The following is a 17,359-nucleotide window of genomic DNA, read 5'->3' on the forward strand; positions in this document are numbered from 1 at the left end:
TTTCTTTCTTTCTTTCTTTCTTTCTTTCTTTCTTTTTCTTTCTTTTTTTAATTTTCTGCATTTTAAAAAATGTTTTGGGAAAATAACTTTGAAAAGCAAAAGCAATCTCCATCCATTTTGGGGATACAGGTTGGTTTGTTTCTATAGTAACGTGATGGTTGGCCTTCCAGTGGTAATACTCATTTGTAATACACCTGGGCCAGAGGTACCTTCTGAGTTTGTGGCACAGGATTTCTTGGTGTGAGGCTGACTGACTCATTCAAACCTAGGACTGTAGCTTCATTAACCTTGAGTTTTAACCAATTACTGATCCACCTCAAGAAACATTGTCTGGGTTCTAAGGATCTAGGCATTAGACAATTGCTAATTAAAAACATGAAATTTCTTTCTTTTTCCTTCTGCATTACAGATGAATAGATTATTCACCATGAGGGCTGACCATTTTAGACACTATTTGAGATAATAATAAGAACAGATTTTTAAGAGGGGGAAATGCCATTTGCAGGGGCTAGGAGCATTTTTATTAGGGATGAATTTAGCTTAAGATTTGTGTGGTAATAAAAAGCACCTGGAATTTAGATGCATCTTTTAATAGATTTTTTAAAAAAACCTGGATTGCCAATATTTGAAAATATCAGTGCTCCAGTTTCCATTGACTGTTACCCATAGACATTATGTAAAGCTACATGCATCTGTGATTAACCGGAGTTCACAGCCCAGGACCTAAGGATATAATTGTAGGTGCTTTCTGGAATAATAACTGGTCCTTAGGTACAAATGCAAAGCCAAATGTAGTTACTAGAATTGAAAATAATAAAGCCAAGGGCTTATTTTGGACAACCACGCAGTTGGAGCAGCTGAATACTAAAATAGTGGCCTGTGTGGTGGTTTCCCCTGTGGCTTCTTATCTCCGTGGGTTACACACCCTCGCCCAGAGGAAGGCAGCCTTCTTAATGCAGCTTGCAGCAGGCCTTCTTCTGTGGGGCAGCTTTTCCTCGAAAGAGAAGTACATTAGTCATTGAACTGTTAGAGAATATAATGAAAAGAAAAACCTAACTTAGGATCAGATTTGATTTTTACTGCCCCATGGCCTGTAGCTGTTTCTCTGACCCAAAATATTATCTTCCTTTGAGGCAAACTATTTAGTATTCAGTTAGTAGAGGGTTCCAAAACAAAGCAAGTAAATTAATAGAAAGTGTAAAAATCAGACTAAATAGATTAGAAAATAGCTTTATTTTTGTTTTGTCATGTAATCTCGGCTGATAAAACAGGAATATACATATGTAGAGTTGTCAGGTTCAAAATCATGCCAGTTAAAGTTCTCTGTGTTTTAATTTTTCTTAAAGGCATATATAAAAAAGAATCTCAGAGAAAGGAGACACATTCATAATGACTAACCATACATATATCTTTAAAAGTTTGGTGTAAGAATGAACCAGTATTATACTTCATAGAAGGGCTGATTGTTCTTGCAGCAGAAAAAAGGTTTGAGTTTTATTCATAATTTACTTACTAACTCATTCAATGCCATTTATATCTTTAACTTAAGTCACACTTAATGATAAATGCTCTTCTCTTTACTGCCAGACTGCCTGTAGAAGTAACTGAGCTGGCTGCCTTAATTTCCTTACTATTCACTGTCTTTAATCACTTGAAATTTGACTTTGGCCCCACTTCACCAACATGCCCAGAGTCTCACCCTTTATGTCACATTGGGAAAGCCACATCCTGTTGAATTTAACGTGCAACATCTGATATGCCCAACTCCCCTCTCCAGTGGTGGGGCGCTCCCCTCTGAAATAATTCCTGAAGCTGCACATTTTACTCACTCTACCCCATTGCTACCAGATGCATCCATCTTTGTCACATCTCTGGTTATGAATGGTGAGTCTCTTCTCTCTGCCTGCTATATAAAGTCCACTTTTCTTGGCTTTACGTTTGAGCCAACATTCTCTCCTACTGCTTCTCATCTGCCCTGTTTTCCAACCCAGTTCCTTCATGTATGCTGTGATATCTACCTACAGTCCATACTTTCTCCTTTCCTTTTTAATCTCACATTCAAAGCTTATCCTTCTTTCCAAGCCCAGAAGGAAGGACATCCCATTCATTAACCTTCTCTAACCCTCCTAGCTGGAAGTAATGTTTACTTCCTCTAGATTTTATCTGTACTTCTCTTCTGAGATGTTTCATATTCTGTGTTATTTGTGTAGCCATCTCATTTTCCTTTCCCAAGGGTAGGGTCAGTCTCATTATCATGTTATTTTCTGTCCCCAGTGTCTAGTTCAGTGTATGATACCTTTTATAAGCTAAATATATTTTAGATATTAATAAATGTAAAGCATATATGAAAGATGTTTTAGAATATAGATGGTTATTCCATTATACTTGTTAATATTCTTCTTACATTTCTTGGTTATTTCCATGTATTTTAGATTTAACAGTTATCTATTCAGTCAGCTGATTATTGTGAGTATTTTGAACCCTTTTATTAGGTTCCAGCACATTAAGTAACAAATTGCTGTGTTCAGTTTTATAGCATGTAATCTTCTGAAATCTTACTATTAAAGTTTCTGTAATATTTTTCAGTATAATTTCCAGTTATAGGAGGAGTAAATGAGAAGCTAGTGAACAAATTCCCCTCAAGATAATGGAAAAGCCCTAGCACATTTTGCGTGACTGATGCTGTGAAGAGCCTTTTGGAGTACTCCAGTGTGAACACAAGAACAAATGGGAGTGTCCTTTTATACCACTCACTCCAGCCACCCCATAAGAGCATGTATTATAGCTCCCTACAGTGACACTGCACCTTGTGAGAACTCAGTGATCCAATCATTTCAACTCTCCAGAGCACCAAGTGCTAAATAAGAAAAAAAAAGGCCAGTATATATAGCACATACAGATGAGCATAAAATAATTACCAAGGGAAGGCCTTACCTTTGGCTCTCAAATACAGCTGTTATTTTACATAGTTCCAATGCACATCTTTTAGGGCTATACTTAGCAGCCTTCTCAAGGAAACTTTCCTTTATGCACATTCTGTCACTGACTACCTCCGGCCCACGGCTTGAGTTAAGAGTACTAACTCTATATTTTCAGCAACACCAGAATTATAATTGCCTGCCAATTTGTCTCTATGTCTGCTTCTCCCACAAAACCCAGAGCTCCTTGAGGATAAGAACTATGTATGTATCATGTATCTTTGTATCACCAGTGTTTTACATAGTGCCTGGCCACACATTGAATATGAATATCTACTGAATGACCAAAGCTGGTCATGTGCCTTTGAAATCACAACAGATTTTTGAGTAGCACATTAAGGAGAAAAAGCAGTTTGAAGCAGGTATACAACAACAAATAATAGTTCATATCTGATAGTGTGTCAGGTGACAAAAATAACATGAAGAAGACATTAAAAAAACAAAACAAAACAAAACCCTGTCTGGGATTACTTACTTTTGGAGGGCAATAACCTAGAGTACTTCAACGGCTTTTTTTTTTTGAGATGGAATCTTGCTCTGTCGCCCAGGCTGCAGTACAATGGCATGATCTCGGCTCACTGCAACCTCTGCCTCTTGGGTTCAAGTGATTCTCCTGCCTCATCCTCCTGAATAGCTGGGACTACAGGCACCCACCACCACGCCCGGCTAGTTTTTGTATTTTTGGTAAAGATGGGGTTTCACCATATTGGCCAGGCTGGTCCCGAACTCCTGACCTTGTGATCCGCCCACCTCGGCTTCCCAAAGTGGTGGGATTACAGGCATGAGCCACCGCACCCGGCCTCAACAGTTTTTTAAAAAACTTCCTTGCATGCTAATACAGTACTGTAGTTTACATTCATTTTGATGACTTAGAGTTACCAAACAAAGATTAAAATATGTTCCAGCCATTCTTTTTAAGGGTGAAGTCAAGTATGTAATGCATTTCTGAAAGATTCTCTTGGGAAATTGCTTTAAAAAGTGTCTTTGGTTTAATAGGATAAAACCTTAACTATCCCACATGACTAATTTCTGAGGGTTCTTCATAGCCATGGTCTTGCTGTATGAGGATAATATAAGTATATCTGGGACCATCTTGATTTATTAATGTGTAGTAGTCATTGAGTCTCCCTAATATGGACTTCAGACTGTACAGGTAGTCTAGGGATAGAAACACACACACACACACACGCACATGCATGGCAAGGTCCCAGCCACCAAAGACTTACAGTTTTGTCAGATTTATATTTTCTTAAAAAGGTTATTATCAGAAGTCCTGGGAAATGGTTGTTGTAACTTTCCTATCTAGAACTCTGCCCCTGATAGTCATTCAGCATTTATCAAACATTGAGTACTGTGTGGACCAGGCTGTGTGCTGGGTGTTCTGTATTGGCTGCTAGAGGATTGAGACATAGTGTATGTGCTTGTAAGAGGTTCCCAGAGCCTGGAACACCTTGTCTTAGCTAAGTTTCCATTTCTCTTCTGTATAACTATGGGGAAGGTTTGCTTTGTGTACAAATAGACATTTATTTTTTCTTCCTAGTATTAAATAGTTTATGAGAAACAGACAAACTCATAAAATAGTCTTCTACCATAAATGAAAGCATATTTTAAATAATTAAAAATATAATAAGACTTATTTAGGTCTTTCTCCTGTTCTTGACCAGGGTGGAGATCTTCATTATCAAGGTTCCTGTAATTAAAAGGGAACAGATCGTCTGAGATCTTGCTCCACTTGTCCTTGAGGGTTATTAAGATTTATGTGTGACTGGGTGTTGCATGGTCCTTCATGATAACAGGGAAGGCTGACAGATGGCCTCCCTCCAGCAAGGGAGAAGGTGCCATGAAGACTGAACGCTGCATTGTTCCCACCAATACAGTTTGCTCCAGTATAGTTTCCCAGATCACAGCTGAGAAAAGAATGTGCTCAGCTCCACTCCTCAGCAGAGCCAGATGCCCAGTACAGCAGAAACAGTGTACCTGTAAAGTTGCCACGGCAACATCAAGAGTGGAGGGAAGAGTAGACAGAATGATTTATGAGGGTTTCTTGCCGTAGGAATGGGTCTAAAAATATACCTCCATGTCTTTTCCTCAAGCATAAATGACACAGAATTTATCAAGGGGATTGTGATGCATACAAACTCGAGACCTTATCAGAGCCCAAGGAGACCAGTGCCAAGGACAAGGAGAGGGGCAGCAGAAGCAACAAGTGAGGAAAAGTGCTGTGCTGTGCTTGTTCCACACAACAAGTGCTCGTGCTGTGCTTTTAATCCTTGATTGAACTGATGCTCTGCCTTGATGTAAAACTGATTTTTAAAAAACATGCAAATATTGTATGTTTAAAATATGACTAGAAAAAAACCACTTACTGGGTAAAATGAAGATATTTTATTTCCATATTAAAAAAAGCTCCTCTTAGCATCTACTTTAGTATTAGCACATTTGCAAAGACAGTTACATGCCAGCATGTGAAATAGCATGTCATAGTAGCAGAGGGAGAAGTTGTATTTTATTTATGAACAATTGGGAAAGAAGCGCTCAGGGCACATAGAGTTGGATTATCTTAGCACCCTTTCTCGGCATTGTGCAGTTAGCCCAGCATTATCAGATGTCAATGTTGATTTTTATTTTCATGAGTTATTATGTTGGTGATGGTATCAGTTTTATATTGCTGCATAACAAATTTCCATAAATACAGCAGCTTAACACACACTTCTTATCTCTCAATTTCTGTGTCAGGAGTCCAGGCATGGCTTAGATGGGTCTTTTGCTCTGGGCCTCACAAGGCTATAATCAAGGTGGTGACCAGGCTGCTGTCTCAATTGCAAGTTCAGTCAGGGGAGAATCTGCTTCCAGGTTCACTCAGGCTGTTGACAGTAATCATTGCTGTAGCACTGAGGGCTTAAGTTTCTGACTGGCTATTGTAAAGGCTGCCTGCGGTCCACATGGTCACTTACTTCATTAAGCCAGTAAGGAGGATCTCTTTGCCTGCCACCAACATAGAATCTTATATATAGCTGTTTGTTAGAAGCAAGTCCCGTACTCCATGTCCCAACCACATTCCAGGGAAAGGGGTCACATAAAGTTATGAATAACTGGGGCCGCCTGTAATCCCAGCTACTCGGGAGGCTGAGGCAGGAGAATGGCGTGAACCCGGGAGGCGGAGCTTGCAGTGAGCGGAGATCACACCACTGTACTCCACACTGGGCGACAGAGCGAGACTCTGCCAAAAAAAAAAAAAAAGTTATGAATACCAGCAGAGCAGGGTTCGTTGGAGTCACTTTAGCATTTGTCTGTCACAGGGTCATTCTGAGAAAAGGTTCTTTCATTTTAAAAGCTGTGCAATTTAGAAATCTGTTTGAAATTAGCAGGAGTGTAAACTAAGCCATTAGAGCTTCCATTTTTCATTCCCTTGTCCTTTGGTAAATGAGGAAGGGCAGAAGTAAAGTTGCAGCCTTACTTAATAGAAGCTGACAGGAAGGAAGAGAGAAGTTAGTAAAGTTGAAAGAACAATAAGATGAAAGAAGAGAATATTCTCTGTTATCACATGGAAAAATAAAAAGACAAATGATGTATTAAACTATTCCAGTGTGTTCCCTACCTCACTTTGGAGGTCTGAGAAAACAGTCTGAGGTGAAGTCGCTGCTAGACTAACTTGTCTTGTAATGTACTTTCTATAGAAAAGCACATTTTCAGTAACTAACTCAGAAATGTTGCTTTGCAATAAATTGACAATTTCTTAATCCACCCTGATAGCCCAGTCTTAGGGCCTGGAAGGTACTGTGGCCTTGAATATTCATCCCTTGCAATGAAAACATTACTAACCAGCATGCTTAGGTTGTGGTTTAGGCTTTAACATGGCCTAGGTCATAAGCCATAAGAAGACTTGAAGAAAAGGAATAAACAGGATCACAGGTGGTTCCCATATGGCCTGTGGCTCAATTGATTGTTCCCATGGTATCTGGTAAGGCAGTAATCAGAGATTTAGGAGCACATGTAAGACTTTAGGGACATTTCTTTGCCTTCTAAAATGGCTGCTTTCAAAATCACCCTCAGGTTTAGTACTACCCCAAGCAACTGGAATCCAGATAAAAGGACCCTTCTATTAAATGATTCTTCATTTGTTTTGTAGGGCATACATATTTCACATAAGGACTGATCACAATGTGGATGTTTTGCTTCCTGGGCTATACACTGTAGCACAGTGCTTGGCACATAGAAGATGCTCAGTTAATGCTAATATGACAGCTACTACTACCATTTACACATTCAGCTCAGTCTCCCCTGCGCATTTTACAGCTGTAGTAATATAAGATGCCAAATCAGGCCGGGCGCAGTAGCTCATGCCTGTAATCCCAGCACTTTGGGAAGCCGAAGCAGGTGGATCACGTGAGGTCAGGAGTTTGAGACTAGCCTGGTCAACACAGTGAAACTTGCATCTCTACTAAAACTTCAAAATTAGCTGGGTATGGTGGCACATGCCTGTAATCCCAGCTACTTGGGAGGCTGATGCAGGGGAATCACTTGAACCCGGAAGGCGGAGGTTGTGTTGAGCCAAGATTGCACCACTGTACTCCAGCCTGGGCAGCAGAGTGAGACTCCATCTCAAAAAAAAAAAAAAAAAAAAATCAAAAGAAGAAAAACAACCATCATAATACATATTATTTGATGAGGTCTGCTGTATTAGACATTTTATGTACAGTATTATATTTAGCTCTTGTGACAACTATGCAAGATAGGTATTACTTTTTAAATTTTATAGACAAGGAAACAATCTCAAATGTGCCTGAATACTTTTTGTAAAGAGATTTTCACCCACATTGATTTACCAAGAAAGTAAGTAAACCAAAGCCCCCTATTCTTTATCTTTTTAGTTGGGCTGCATTGTCCATCCAGGCACTGCATAAACTTGTTAGAGAGAAGTCCTCCAAAAATCATTTTGGTAATTTTGGAGAAGACCAAACAGCTGTCCTAATTTTTAGAAGTACTATTTGGATTCATGTTAATTTGTCTCATCATAATGGAAACTGAGACTAGACATTCACTACTAGTCAATCAATATTCCATGTATTTGTATACAGGCACTTTAGATAGAATTTCACATACCTAATTCCCCACCAGTGCCTCAACTGCCCTTCGCTTTCCTTCCCTGGGCATTCACCCTCAGGCCCCAGGGCTGCAGTACTCTGCATGGAATGGCCTACGGCTCTACCCATCACTGTTCCCTAGTCTCTGCAGCCATCAGTAACTTTACCTGGTTAACTTTCTATTCAGCCTACAGGTCTCAGATGACATGCTTTTTCTTGATCTTCCTTTCCTTTTGGTGCCCTGCCCCTTATAATTTCCTCATGTGTCCTTTCCCATTTGCTCATCTGATTACTTGCTTCTCTCACCCATTGGATTGTGAGCCTCTTGTGATCAGGGGCAGTGCTCTGTAAGCTGCTGTGTCCCCAGAATCTGGCCCAGGGTAGGCACTCGGCAACTGTAGACTGATGTTAAGAGAAAATGCACATTTCATCTCAGCCTCAGAGCAGTTCTGGGGAACAGATAGGAAACCAAAGCTCTGCAAGAGTTCTCAGGGCCATCATGACACAGTTGTTGGTCTCATGTTTGGCGACTGGGTCTCCTATTCCTGGTCTCTTTCCTAGACATAATGCTTTTATATAAAGTCCCTCCATTGTTTTTCTTGTTTGTTTTCTTTTTTCAGCCTAAATAACTTAGTTTCTCTAAACTTTTCTCCCAGGGACTCTTTTTTAACCCTTTGAATTATTGCTGATTGTTATCTTATAGCTTTTATTTTTTTTTTCCATTTTGCATGTCATATTTTAGCAAAGCATTAAAAGGAACATGGCACAAAGCACACCCATATTTTTGGATGCTGTGGACTTCATCGTGCTGCTTATTCAGTTCTATCTAGTCAGTACCTCCAAGGCATTCATGCTGCCTTACCTCATTCATTCGAAGGCTTCCCTGTGCAAGGTGGAATATACGTAAGGAGGCAAACACACAGGGTTATATGCCTGCTTTGCTTTACAGAGGCCTCTTCCAGGAGTGTAATACAGGGGTTGCTCATACTCTGAAGAAAATAGTGGCAGGCTGTTACTGTCATGAGAGCCAGAACGTGGCTGGCTCCTTACAGATGTGGCTTCATAGGGGCATGCCGCGTGATTCCTGAGTAAGCCTTCTGGTATTAATTCCCTGCTCATTGGGGTGATTCTTCACTTCCCACAGTTGAACCTGCTGTATTATCCTGTTACCTATGCTTTTCTGTGATCCATAGAGGTCATTTAATTTTCAGTCCATGTACCTACCCCGCCTACTTAGTTTCTTCTCAGTGCCACACTTAATTCCTTCACATTTACTGATTAATTAAATGAGAAGACTGTGCCAGGTGAAGGTGCAGCATCTTCAGAACTATACGTGGTGCATTCCCTGAGGCTGCCCTTCAATAAGTGATGTAATATTCTTCAAGCAGTGTGACCTGTTAGAGGTGCCCAGTCAGGTCAGATGAAAAGCCCTCTGATTTATTGAAATAGTGCATTAGTAAAGTATTATAGTTTATTTTCACAAAGCTAGATTAGTTGTTACATGTTGGTTTTTAACATTTGTTTTGCCTAGCCCCAGCAAATATGGAGGTGACCTTGATGTATCTGTAGAATATCAGGAATATCTGGCCGGGCGCAGTGGCTCACACTTCTAATCCCAACACTTTGGGAGGCCGAGGTGGGTGGATCACCTGAGGTCAGGAGTTTGAGACCAGCCTGGCCAACATAATGAACCCCCGTTTCTATTAAAAATACAAAAATTAGCCAGGTTTGGTGGCAGGTGCTTGCATTCTCAGCTACTCGGGAGACTGATGCAGGAGAATCACTTGAACCGGGGAGGTGGAGGTTGCAGTGAGCCAAGATCGTGCCACTCCACTCCAGCCTGGGCAACAGAGTGAGATTCTGCCTCAAATATCGGGAATATCCATTTTGTGTCTCAAAGCACATAACTCACAGTTTTCTGGTCCAATTTTTAGGCACTTTATGAGGCCCTCATATGTTTTCAGAAATAATTGCTAATGACTTTGATGAAACTAGGCAAGATATTTCTTGGTTTTAGGGCAGTTTGGGGTTTGCAGCCTTCCTAATGTAATAGAAGAATTTTTAACTAGATTCTCCCCCTTCTCAGGGTGGCTTCCTGCCTTTCCATTCTAGTGCTTCACACACAAATGACAAGCTCACAGGGGACTTATCTAGAAAAGGCAGAGATAAAAATAAGTGAAACGTTAAAAAAAAATCTATCTTATAGTATCATTTAGAGCTTCCTCTCCTTTTCTAATGAAAGGCTACTGTAGTTTCCTTTTGTCCTTTTTGGCTGAAGGCTTTTCGGTAATATTCCCATGTGTCCCCCATGATGCTAAAAGCATGAGCTTGGGGGCAGGCTGACTGGCATTCAGGTCTTTGCCCAGCCTCCAGCTGCAAGACAAGGCGAATAATATTGATTTCATGGAGCTGAAATGAAAATTAACTTCTCTAATCTGTGGAAATGCTTCGTTATAATCCTTAAACACATAGATAAATACATAGGTTGAAATGGCAAGTACCAAGTGTTGATATTATGTCCAGAATTGCCACATGCCATGTCTGCATGATTTTAGCCAGATGTTTAATAAGGTTATAAATGAATAGGTTATTAAATGGGCATCTCCCACTGTCTAGGTGTTTGTTTCTGCTTCTCTGTTTTCTGTTTGTGTCTCCATTTATTTTAATGCCTACCATTATGTCTCTCAACTCTGCCACCTTCCTATACATGGATATACCAGAGAAATAAACTTTAATTATTAATTATTATTGATATATAATCGTAATTAAATAAAAACAAATGAATGGAATCTTTATTTTTATCTCCTTTAAGAAAACTCAAAAAATTTTTTTCGCTTATTGTTAAATCTTCAGTCTTTTGCCCCCAGTGGATCAGTGATTTTTCAGCAGAAAATCTTTCTTCTCCATTGCTTTATGCTTTTGTTGCTAGGCAGATGACAGCAGGGCTACTAAAGCACTTCTAATTTAGGCAAATCTTTTCCTCTATTTTAGAAATGGATTTCAATGGCATTCAGTTTGTTTGCAGAAACCTACTGAAAGGTATATATGGTACAGATATGAATGTTTATAATTACAGATAACAAAGTGAATATTCTGCTGGCTTTTTCTTTTTTCTTTTTTTTTCTTGTGATGGAGTTTTGCTCTTGTTGCCCAGGCTGGAGTGCAATGGCGTGATCTTGGCTCACTGCAACCTCCACCTCCCGGGTTCAAGCGATTCTCCTGCCTCAGCTTCCCAAGTTGCTGGGATTACAGCACCCACCATGCCTGCCTAATTTTTTGTATTTTTAGTGGAGACGGAGTTTTGCCATGTTGGCTAGGCTGGTCTCAAACTCCTGATCTCAAGTGATCCACACACCTGCCTCACAAAGTGTTGGGATTACAGGCATGAGCCACCACGCCCAGCCTCTGATGACTTTTAAAAAATAACAGGGAATGTGGGGTCACTCATAGTGTGGAGGGAAATTTTGAGAATTTTAAGCACTTCTGAATCATATTGGCAGTTATAAGCTCTAGGGGTGTTTTGTGCACATTTGATATTTTTCCTTTTTAAAAATCTTCCTTCTATGAACAAACTTTTGCATGGGAAATGACATATCACTTTATTTTGGGTTTTTTTTTTTGATGGCCAGGGAAAGCCTCCTCAACTCAACTGTACCTTCCTCCTCTTTCCTTACAGCCCTAAGCTGATCACTACTTCTGTGCCGCCTTCTACCGTCCTGGAAGTTCCGGGTCCATTTAGTTCGAGTTGTAAATATTGACTGAACACATTGTGTTAGTCCAGTCTCTTGTGATTGCAAATGAGATACCACAGGTCAAACAGATTCATTTAAGAGTAGGTGCAGTGGGAGGCGAGCTTATTGAGAGGATGCTCAGGTAGCACGAAAGAATGCAACCAGTGTACCCCTCTACATCCATGTCTTTGTTGCTCAATCTCCTTTCCTCCCCAACCCTTGCATCTGCTTGGAAAGTCCCATGCTGTCTCCTTGGCATCTTGAGGCAGGTCCTTTCCTCTGTTTAGATTGTCCTCCTTTCCCTCCTTCTGTCCACTTTGGTCTGGTTAGCTTTTAATTATTCTTCAGGATTCAGCTGAGATGTGTCCGTCTGCTGGACTTCTTCCCTGCCACCCAGCCTGGGATGCATCCCTCTTATGTGTTTTCATAAAATCCTATGCCCAGGACCTATCTATGCACTTATGTAATAGTTGCTCATTTGCTTGTGCGTTTCAACTGCACTTGGTCTTCTAGAGGGTAGGAACTGTATCTGATTCATTCTTTCATTTTTTACCCATTGTCTCATTCATAAACAGAGAAAAATATTTGTTGAATGAGTGAACGTGGGATCTCTGTTCATTTTGGTATATTGCTTTGCTTTCTGGGCTGAACTCAGGACAGATGCCAAAGCCTTTCCCTCTAATGACATCAAAGCCCTACTTCTAAAACCAGACTGGATGTGATTCCCTTCTACAGACAGATTCAGTAAAGAAATGTGACTATTCCCACAAAAAGCCCAGTAAGTATGTGGTGGTTTTGATAATAATAAAAGTTTTATGTAGTATCCAGATATAAATAACAATGACTTAAAATATATGTATAAAATACTTATAAGCGAACCCTAGTCGGTGAGCAACTAGGTTAACTGGATAGTGGATATGAACAGAGTGGTGGGAATTGGTCAGAAAGGTGCCTGGGCTACTCTGCCTATGGAATAGCCATTCTTTATTTGTTTGCTTTCTTAATAAACTTGGTTTCACTAAAAAAAAGAAAAGAAAAGAAGGTGCCTGGCAGTGAACATTCATTTTTAGAAGTTTACTTTTTCATTTTTTTTCATTGACTCCATTTATTTTGATGACCAGTTTAAAAGCCTTTAAGTAAGTTGAAAAAAATCTTCTACTCATCATACAGTGGCCAAAACTACAATTACTTTCGCACCAACAATTTGTCCTTCCTTATTACGGGTAACCATAGTATAATAATCTTTAATAACTAATATATTAAATATAGCTATTTTCAATTTATTCTAAGGTTGAAATACTGCTTGTTGATGCATCAGGGACTCTGATGTGCAGGTCCCACAAAATGTGTAAGAGCACCTTCTCTTTTTGGCTAAGAGGTTTAGCTAAGTGTAATCAACTTTGATTAAACTCTTCCGTGGTTATGAATCCATGAAAACCATTCTCAACAATTGTTTTGGGAGTTAGAAATTACAACTACTCTATTTTCTCGTATGTAGCTTTTTTCTTTCAGGATATGTTACTTGAAACCTAATATTCTGAGCCTGTGTAATAGTGAATCATTTTAATGGGATCTCACTATGGTTTTAAGAATTCTCATCATCAGAAATAAATGATTTTACCAGAGAGAAAAATGAAAGAGCTGTTTTTACTGACATACTCATACATTCCTTGTTCTTCTCCCTTTCTCTCTCTTTTCTTTTTCAGTGAGCATGTTTTTGAACACATTAACACCGAAGTTCTACGTGGCCCTAACAGGCACTTCCTCACTAATATCAGGGCTTATTTTGGTAAGTGGTGGAGTCTTTCTCATTTAAAAACATGCAGATTAGTAATATGTATATTAGTGTATGTACAATAAAAAAACTGGAAGATACATACTAACAGGTTACAATGATTATCTTGCGCATGTCTATATGTTGGGGAGTGGACTCATAGAAGCCTTTTACTACCCCATTATATTTCTGAAATATTTGAAAAAAATTTAAGCAATCATATGTTACTTTGTTGAAGGCAAAAAAAAAACAAATGTAAATGAAATGGAAAATAAAGGAAGACATAATTCTCTGTCAGATTTTACTATCTAAGATATGGTAAAACAAATGTAACTCAGTTCAACTAAAAATCATCAAAATGGGGCCAGGTGCAGTGGCTCACATCTGTAATCCCAGCACTTTGGGAGGTGAAGGCGGGTGGATCACTTGAGGTTAGGAGTTTGAGACCAGCCTGGCCAGCATGGTGAAACCCATCTCTACTAAAAATACAAAAAAATTAGCCAGGTGTAGTGGCGCATACCGGTAGTCAGTCCCAGCTACCCGGAGACTGAGGCAGGAAAATGGGTTGAATCCGGGAGGCAGAGATTGCAGTAGCCGAGATCACGCCATTGCACTCCAGCCTGGGTGACAGAGCAAGACTCTGTCTCAAAAATAAATAAATAAATAAAACCATCAAAATAGAATATTGTGCAAAATCAAGATCAATAGAAATATAGCTTTTTTTTTTTTTTTAATGTACTGACATGGATTGTGACAATTCTAAGGTTTTTTCCCCCTTCATCTTCTTTTCTTTCTAAATTTACATTTATTTATGCATTGCTTCCTTTAAAAAAATCCCAAACGTGCCAAAAAGCAATATGATTATCATTTGTATGGCTCTATTACCTTAGCTTTGTAACAGTTGCAGGTGTGCTAAATCGTAACACCTGAAGTAGTTATTTTTAGTGGCCTCAAATGGGGACCATCTAAACTCAATGGTACTACTCTAATAGAATTAAGTGACCTCTAAGGCAAAAGAGGTTTTAGAAAAGCTTTTTTTCTCTGTACCCATATACTTGTGGTTAAATTATTATAGAAACAAGCATAAGAAAAATTTTACGGAGTTGATGTTAAGAAAAATGGATGATCAGAAGAAAAACAGAAAAAGCTTTAGAGAAGGGCGCAAACATGTGGAGCAAAGAACATCAATGGACCTAGAATAATGGTGGATTTCAGAAGCTTGAGCTTATAAGGAGCCACAGTAAAAAGGTGGGAGAAATGTATGCAGGAACAGAAACCTGCAAACAGAGGAGAGGGATGATGGCAGTGTGGGGAGGATCTTTTTGTGTGCAGAGAACATCCAGGTTCATCTTGCTTTGCTGTGTCATATGGATTGCTAAACTTGTGGCATGAGATGTTTAAAGTTGATGTTAAACGTCCTCCCACACATCTCCATTCCAAGTTGCAGGGTCCCACTCTTTTCCAGTTAATGCCCTCACTTTAACAGTAGACACCTGATGAGCCTGAGCATGTACCTTTCATTGCACATCAGCCACTCACATGATAAGAGCTTGTGTCTAATTTTCCACAATTTCCAGCTGTTTCTCTGCAGGAGCTAAGACTCTCACTAAGGGCACTCTTAGAAGATTCCAGGCTCAGTATGTGCTTCTGGAGCCAGGGGTTAGAATCCCTGTGTTCATTGTTTTCTTTCATGACCTTGTCCAGTGAACTTAGGAGCAACCAACCAACTTCATTATATTCCTTGCTTCTCCACATATGGTCAAAGGTATTATGTGTAGAGTTGCTAAACTCTTTGCTTCTCAAGAGTGGTGAATCAGGAGTATCAAATGCATTTATTTTGCATAACTCTCTAAACAGTTCATGCCAAGGATGGTCAGTATTCTCCATAGTATTAGAATTAGAGTCCTTAGCGTTTTTGGATCTAATTCTATTGAGCAGCCAACTCCAGAAACCCCAAAACCAACTAAAGAAATCTATCCTTAAAATTCTGTTCCTCTAGAACTACTTCTGGTACTAAAAGTTTGTTTTGGATAAGAGGAAATCCAAATAGAAAGCCGAAAGCTGGCTGCAAAGACCAACCCAAGTTGAGGGGAAGCGTATTAAACTTCCTCCTTAAAATTGGTTGAAATAAGGTATATGTGATAATTTATACCATGTCACCTCTTAAATACTAATCAGTTCACCTGTATGTGTCTCTGAAGTTTTCCCTGTTCTTTAGAGACATGGGAAAAAGAAAGACCCTGTAGAAAGTGGCTCCATAAAGCTATAAAGCTGGTCACTAATTTATTCCATGTAAGGACTGTATTTTATTCTGAGATTGTGTCCTTCTTACTTTTTAACATTACAGTGTTCTTCTGAAATGATGGTGATAGTGTATGGTAGTGCTATTTTACTATTATTACTTTGCAAAGAAGAATATAGCAGCCCCACACTGGTCTTCACATTTGTCGGGGGGCGGGGCACGAACTCTTTGCTTCAAAGAACAACCACCTCAAAAATTTACTTCTACTTAACCTGTTGAGGAACAACATAAATTGTCCAAATGGGAAATAGTAAAAATATTTGAGTCTGACCTAGAGCAATGAATGGAGAAGAGAAAGGCTTTAGATAATCTCTTCAATCTAGGGGATTGAGGGCAGAGGAAAATAATCTGAGAGAGGATTTGGTGGAGGGAAGCCAGCAGAAACTGTTTTGCTAGAAAAACCACAGAAAAAATTGTGGTAAGTGCTGAGGGTATGGGAATGAATCTCTCACTCCAAAGGTTTCTAACTTTATTAATTAAAAAAGATTTTCATTAGGAGGCAATATACTTACTATTTAGAGCTAGGTAAGAAACTATATTAATATATTGAAAATTACATGATATCCAGAGAGGACAAGGAGTAGACAGAAGATAATGAGAGAAAGTAATGAAAAGGGGAGATCAGTTTCAGTGAGACAGGTGATAGAAGAGAAAACCATGAAAAAGGAAGGAGTCAAGTGAGCCCTGTTTGCAGACAACATGATTTTATATTTAGAAAAACCTAAAGCCTCCACCAAAAATGGTTAGAATTGATAAACGAATTCAATAACGTTGCAGGATACAAAATCAGCCTACAAAAATCAGTAACATATATGCTAACAGTGAACAATCTGAAAAAGAAATCAACAAAGCAATCCCATTTACAATAGCTACAAAGAGCATAAAATACCTAGGAATTAATTTAATAAAAAAAAGTGAAGGATGTATACAAGGAAAACTATTAAACCCTGATGGAAAAAAATTGAAGAGGACACACAAAAAATGGAAAGATATTTTTTGCTCATGGACTGGAAGAATTAATATCATCAAAATGACAATACTCTGCAAATAAATTTACACATTTAATGCAATCCCTATCAAAATACCAATCACATTCTTTACAGAAATAGAAAAAAAAATCTAAAATTTTTATGGAACCACAGAAGACCCCGAATAACCAGGGCAATCCTGAGCAAAAAGAACACAACTGGAGGCATCACGCTACCTGACTTCGAAATATTTTATAAAGTTATAGTAACCAAATCAGCATGGTACTGGCGTAAAAACAGACACGTAGCAATGGAACAGAATAGAGAGCCCAGACATAAATCCACACCTTTACAGTCGACTTATTTTTGACAAAGGCACTGAGAACATACGTTGGAGAATGGACAGTCTCTTCAGTAAATGTGCTGGAAAAACTGAATAACCATATGTTTAAGAATGAAGCTGGACCTCTGTCTCTCACTACATGCAAAATCAAATAAAATGAATTAAATACTTAAATCTAA

The 17,359-nt window shown here is 39.1% G+C and overlaps 1 protein-coding gene across 4 annotated transcripts in view; it reads left to right on the forward strand.

Moving 5' to 3' along the window:
• Positions 1-17,359, forward strand: part of ST7 (suppression of tumorigenicity 7) — a 215,186-nt gene that overhangs the window by 69,893 nt on the left and 127,934 nt on the right. For 3 of the 4 annotated variants that reach the window (XM_011937374.1, XM_011937373.1, XM_011937371.1), the window contains exon 2: positions 13,500-13,582. In XM_011937374.1, coding sequence (XP_011792764.1) covers positions 13,500-13,582 — 83 coding nt within the window. Of the gene's footprint in view, positions 1-12,368; positions 12,572-13,499; positions 13,583-17,359 lie in introns of all 4 variants that reach the window. The other variant, XM_011937375.1, reaches the window with a different exon arrangement.

The sequence above is a fragment of the Colobus angolensis genome, unplaced genomic scaffold, assembly GCF_000951035.1.
Source record: "Colobus angolensis palliatus isolate OR3802 unplaced genomic scaffold, Cang.pa_1.0 Scaffold163, whole genome shotgun sequence".
NCBI lineage: Eukaryota > Metazoa > Chordata > Mammalia > Primates > Cercopithecidae > Colobus > Colobus angolensis.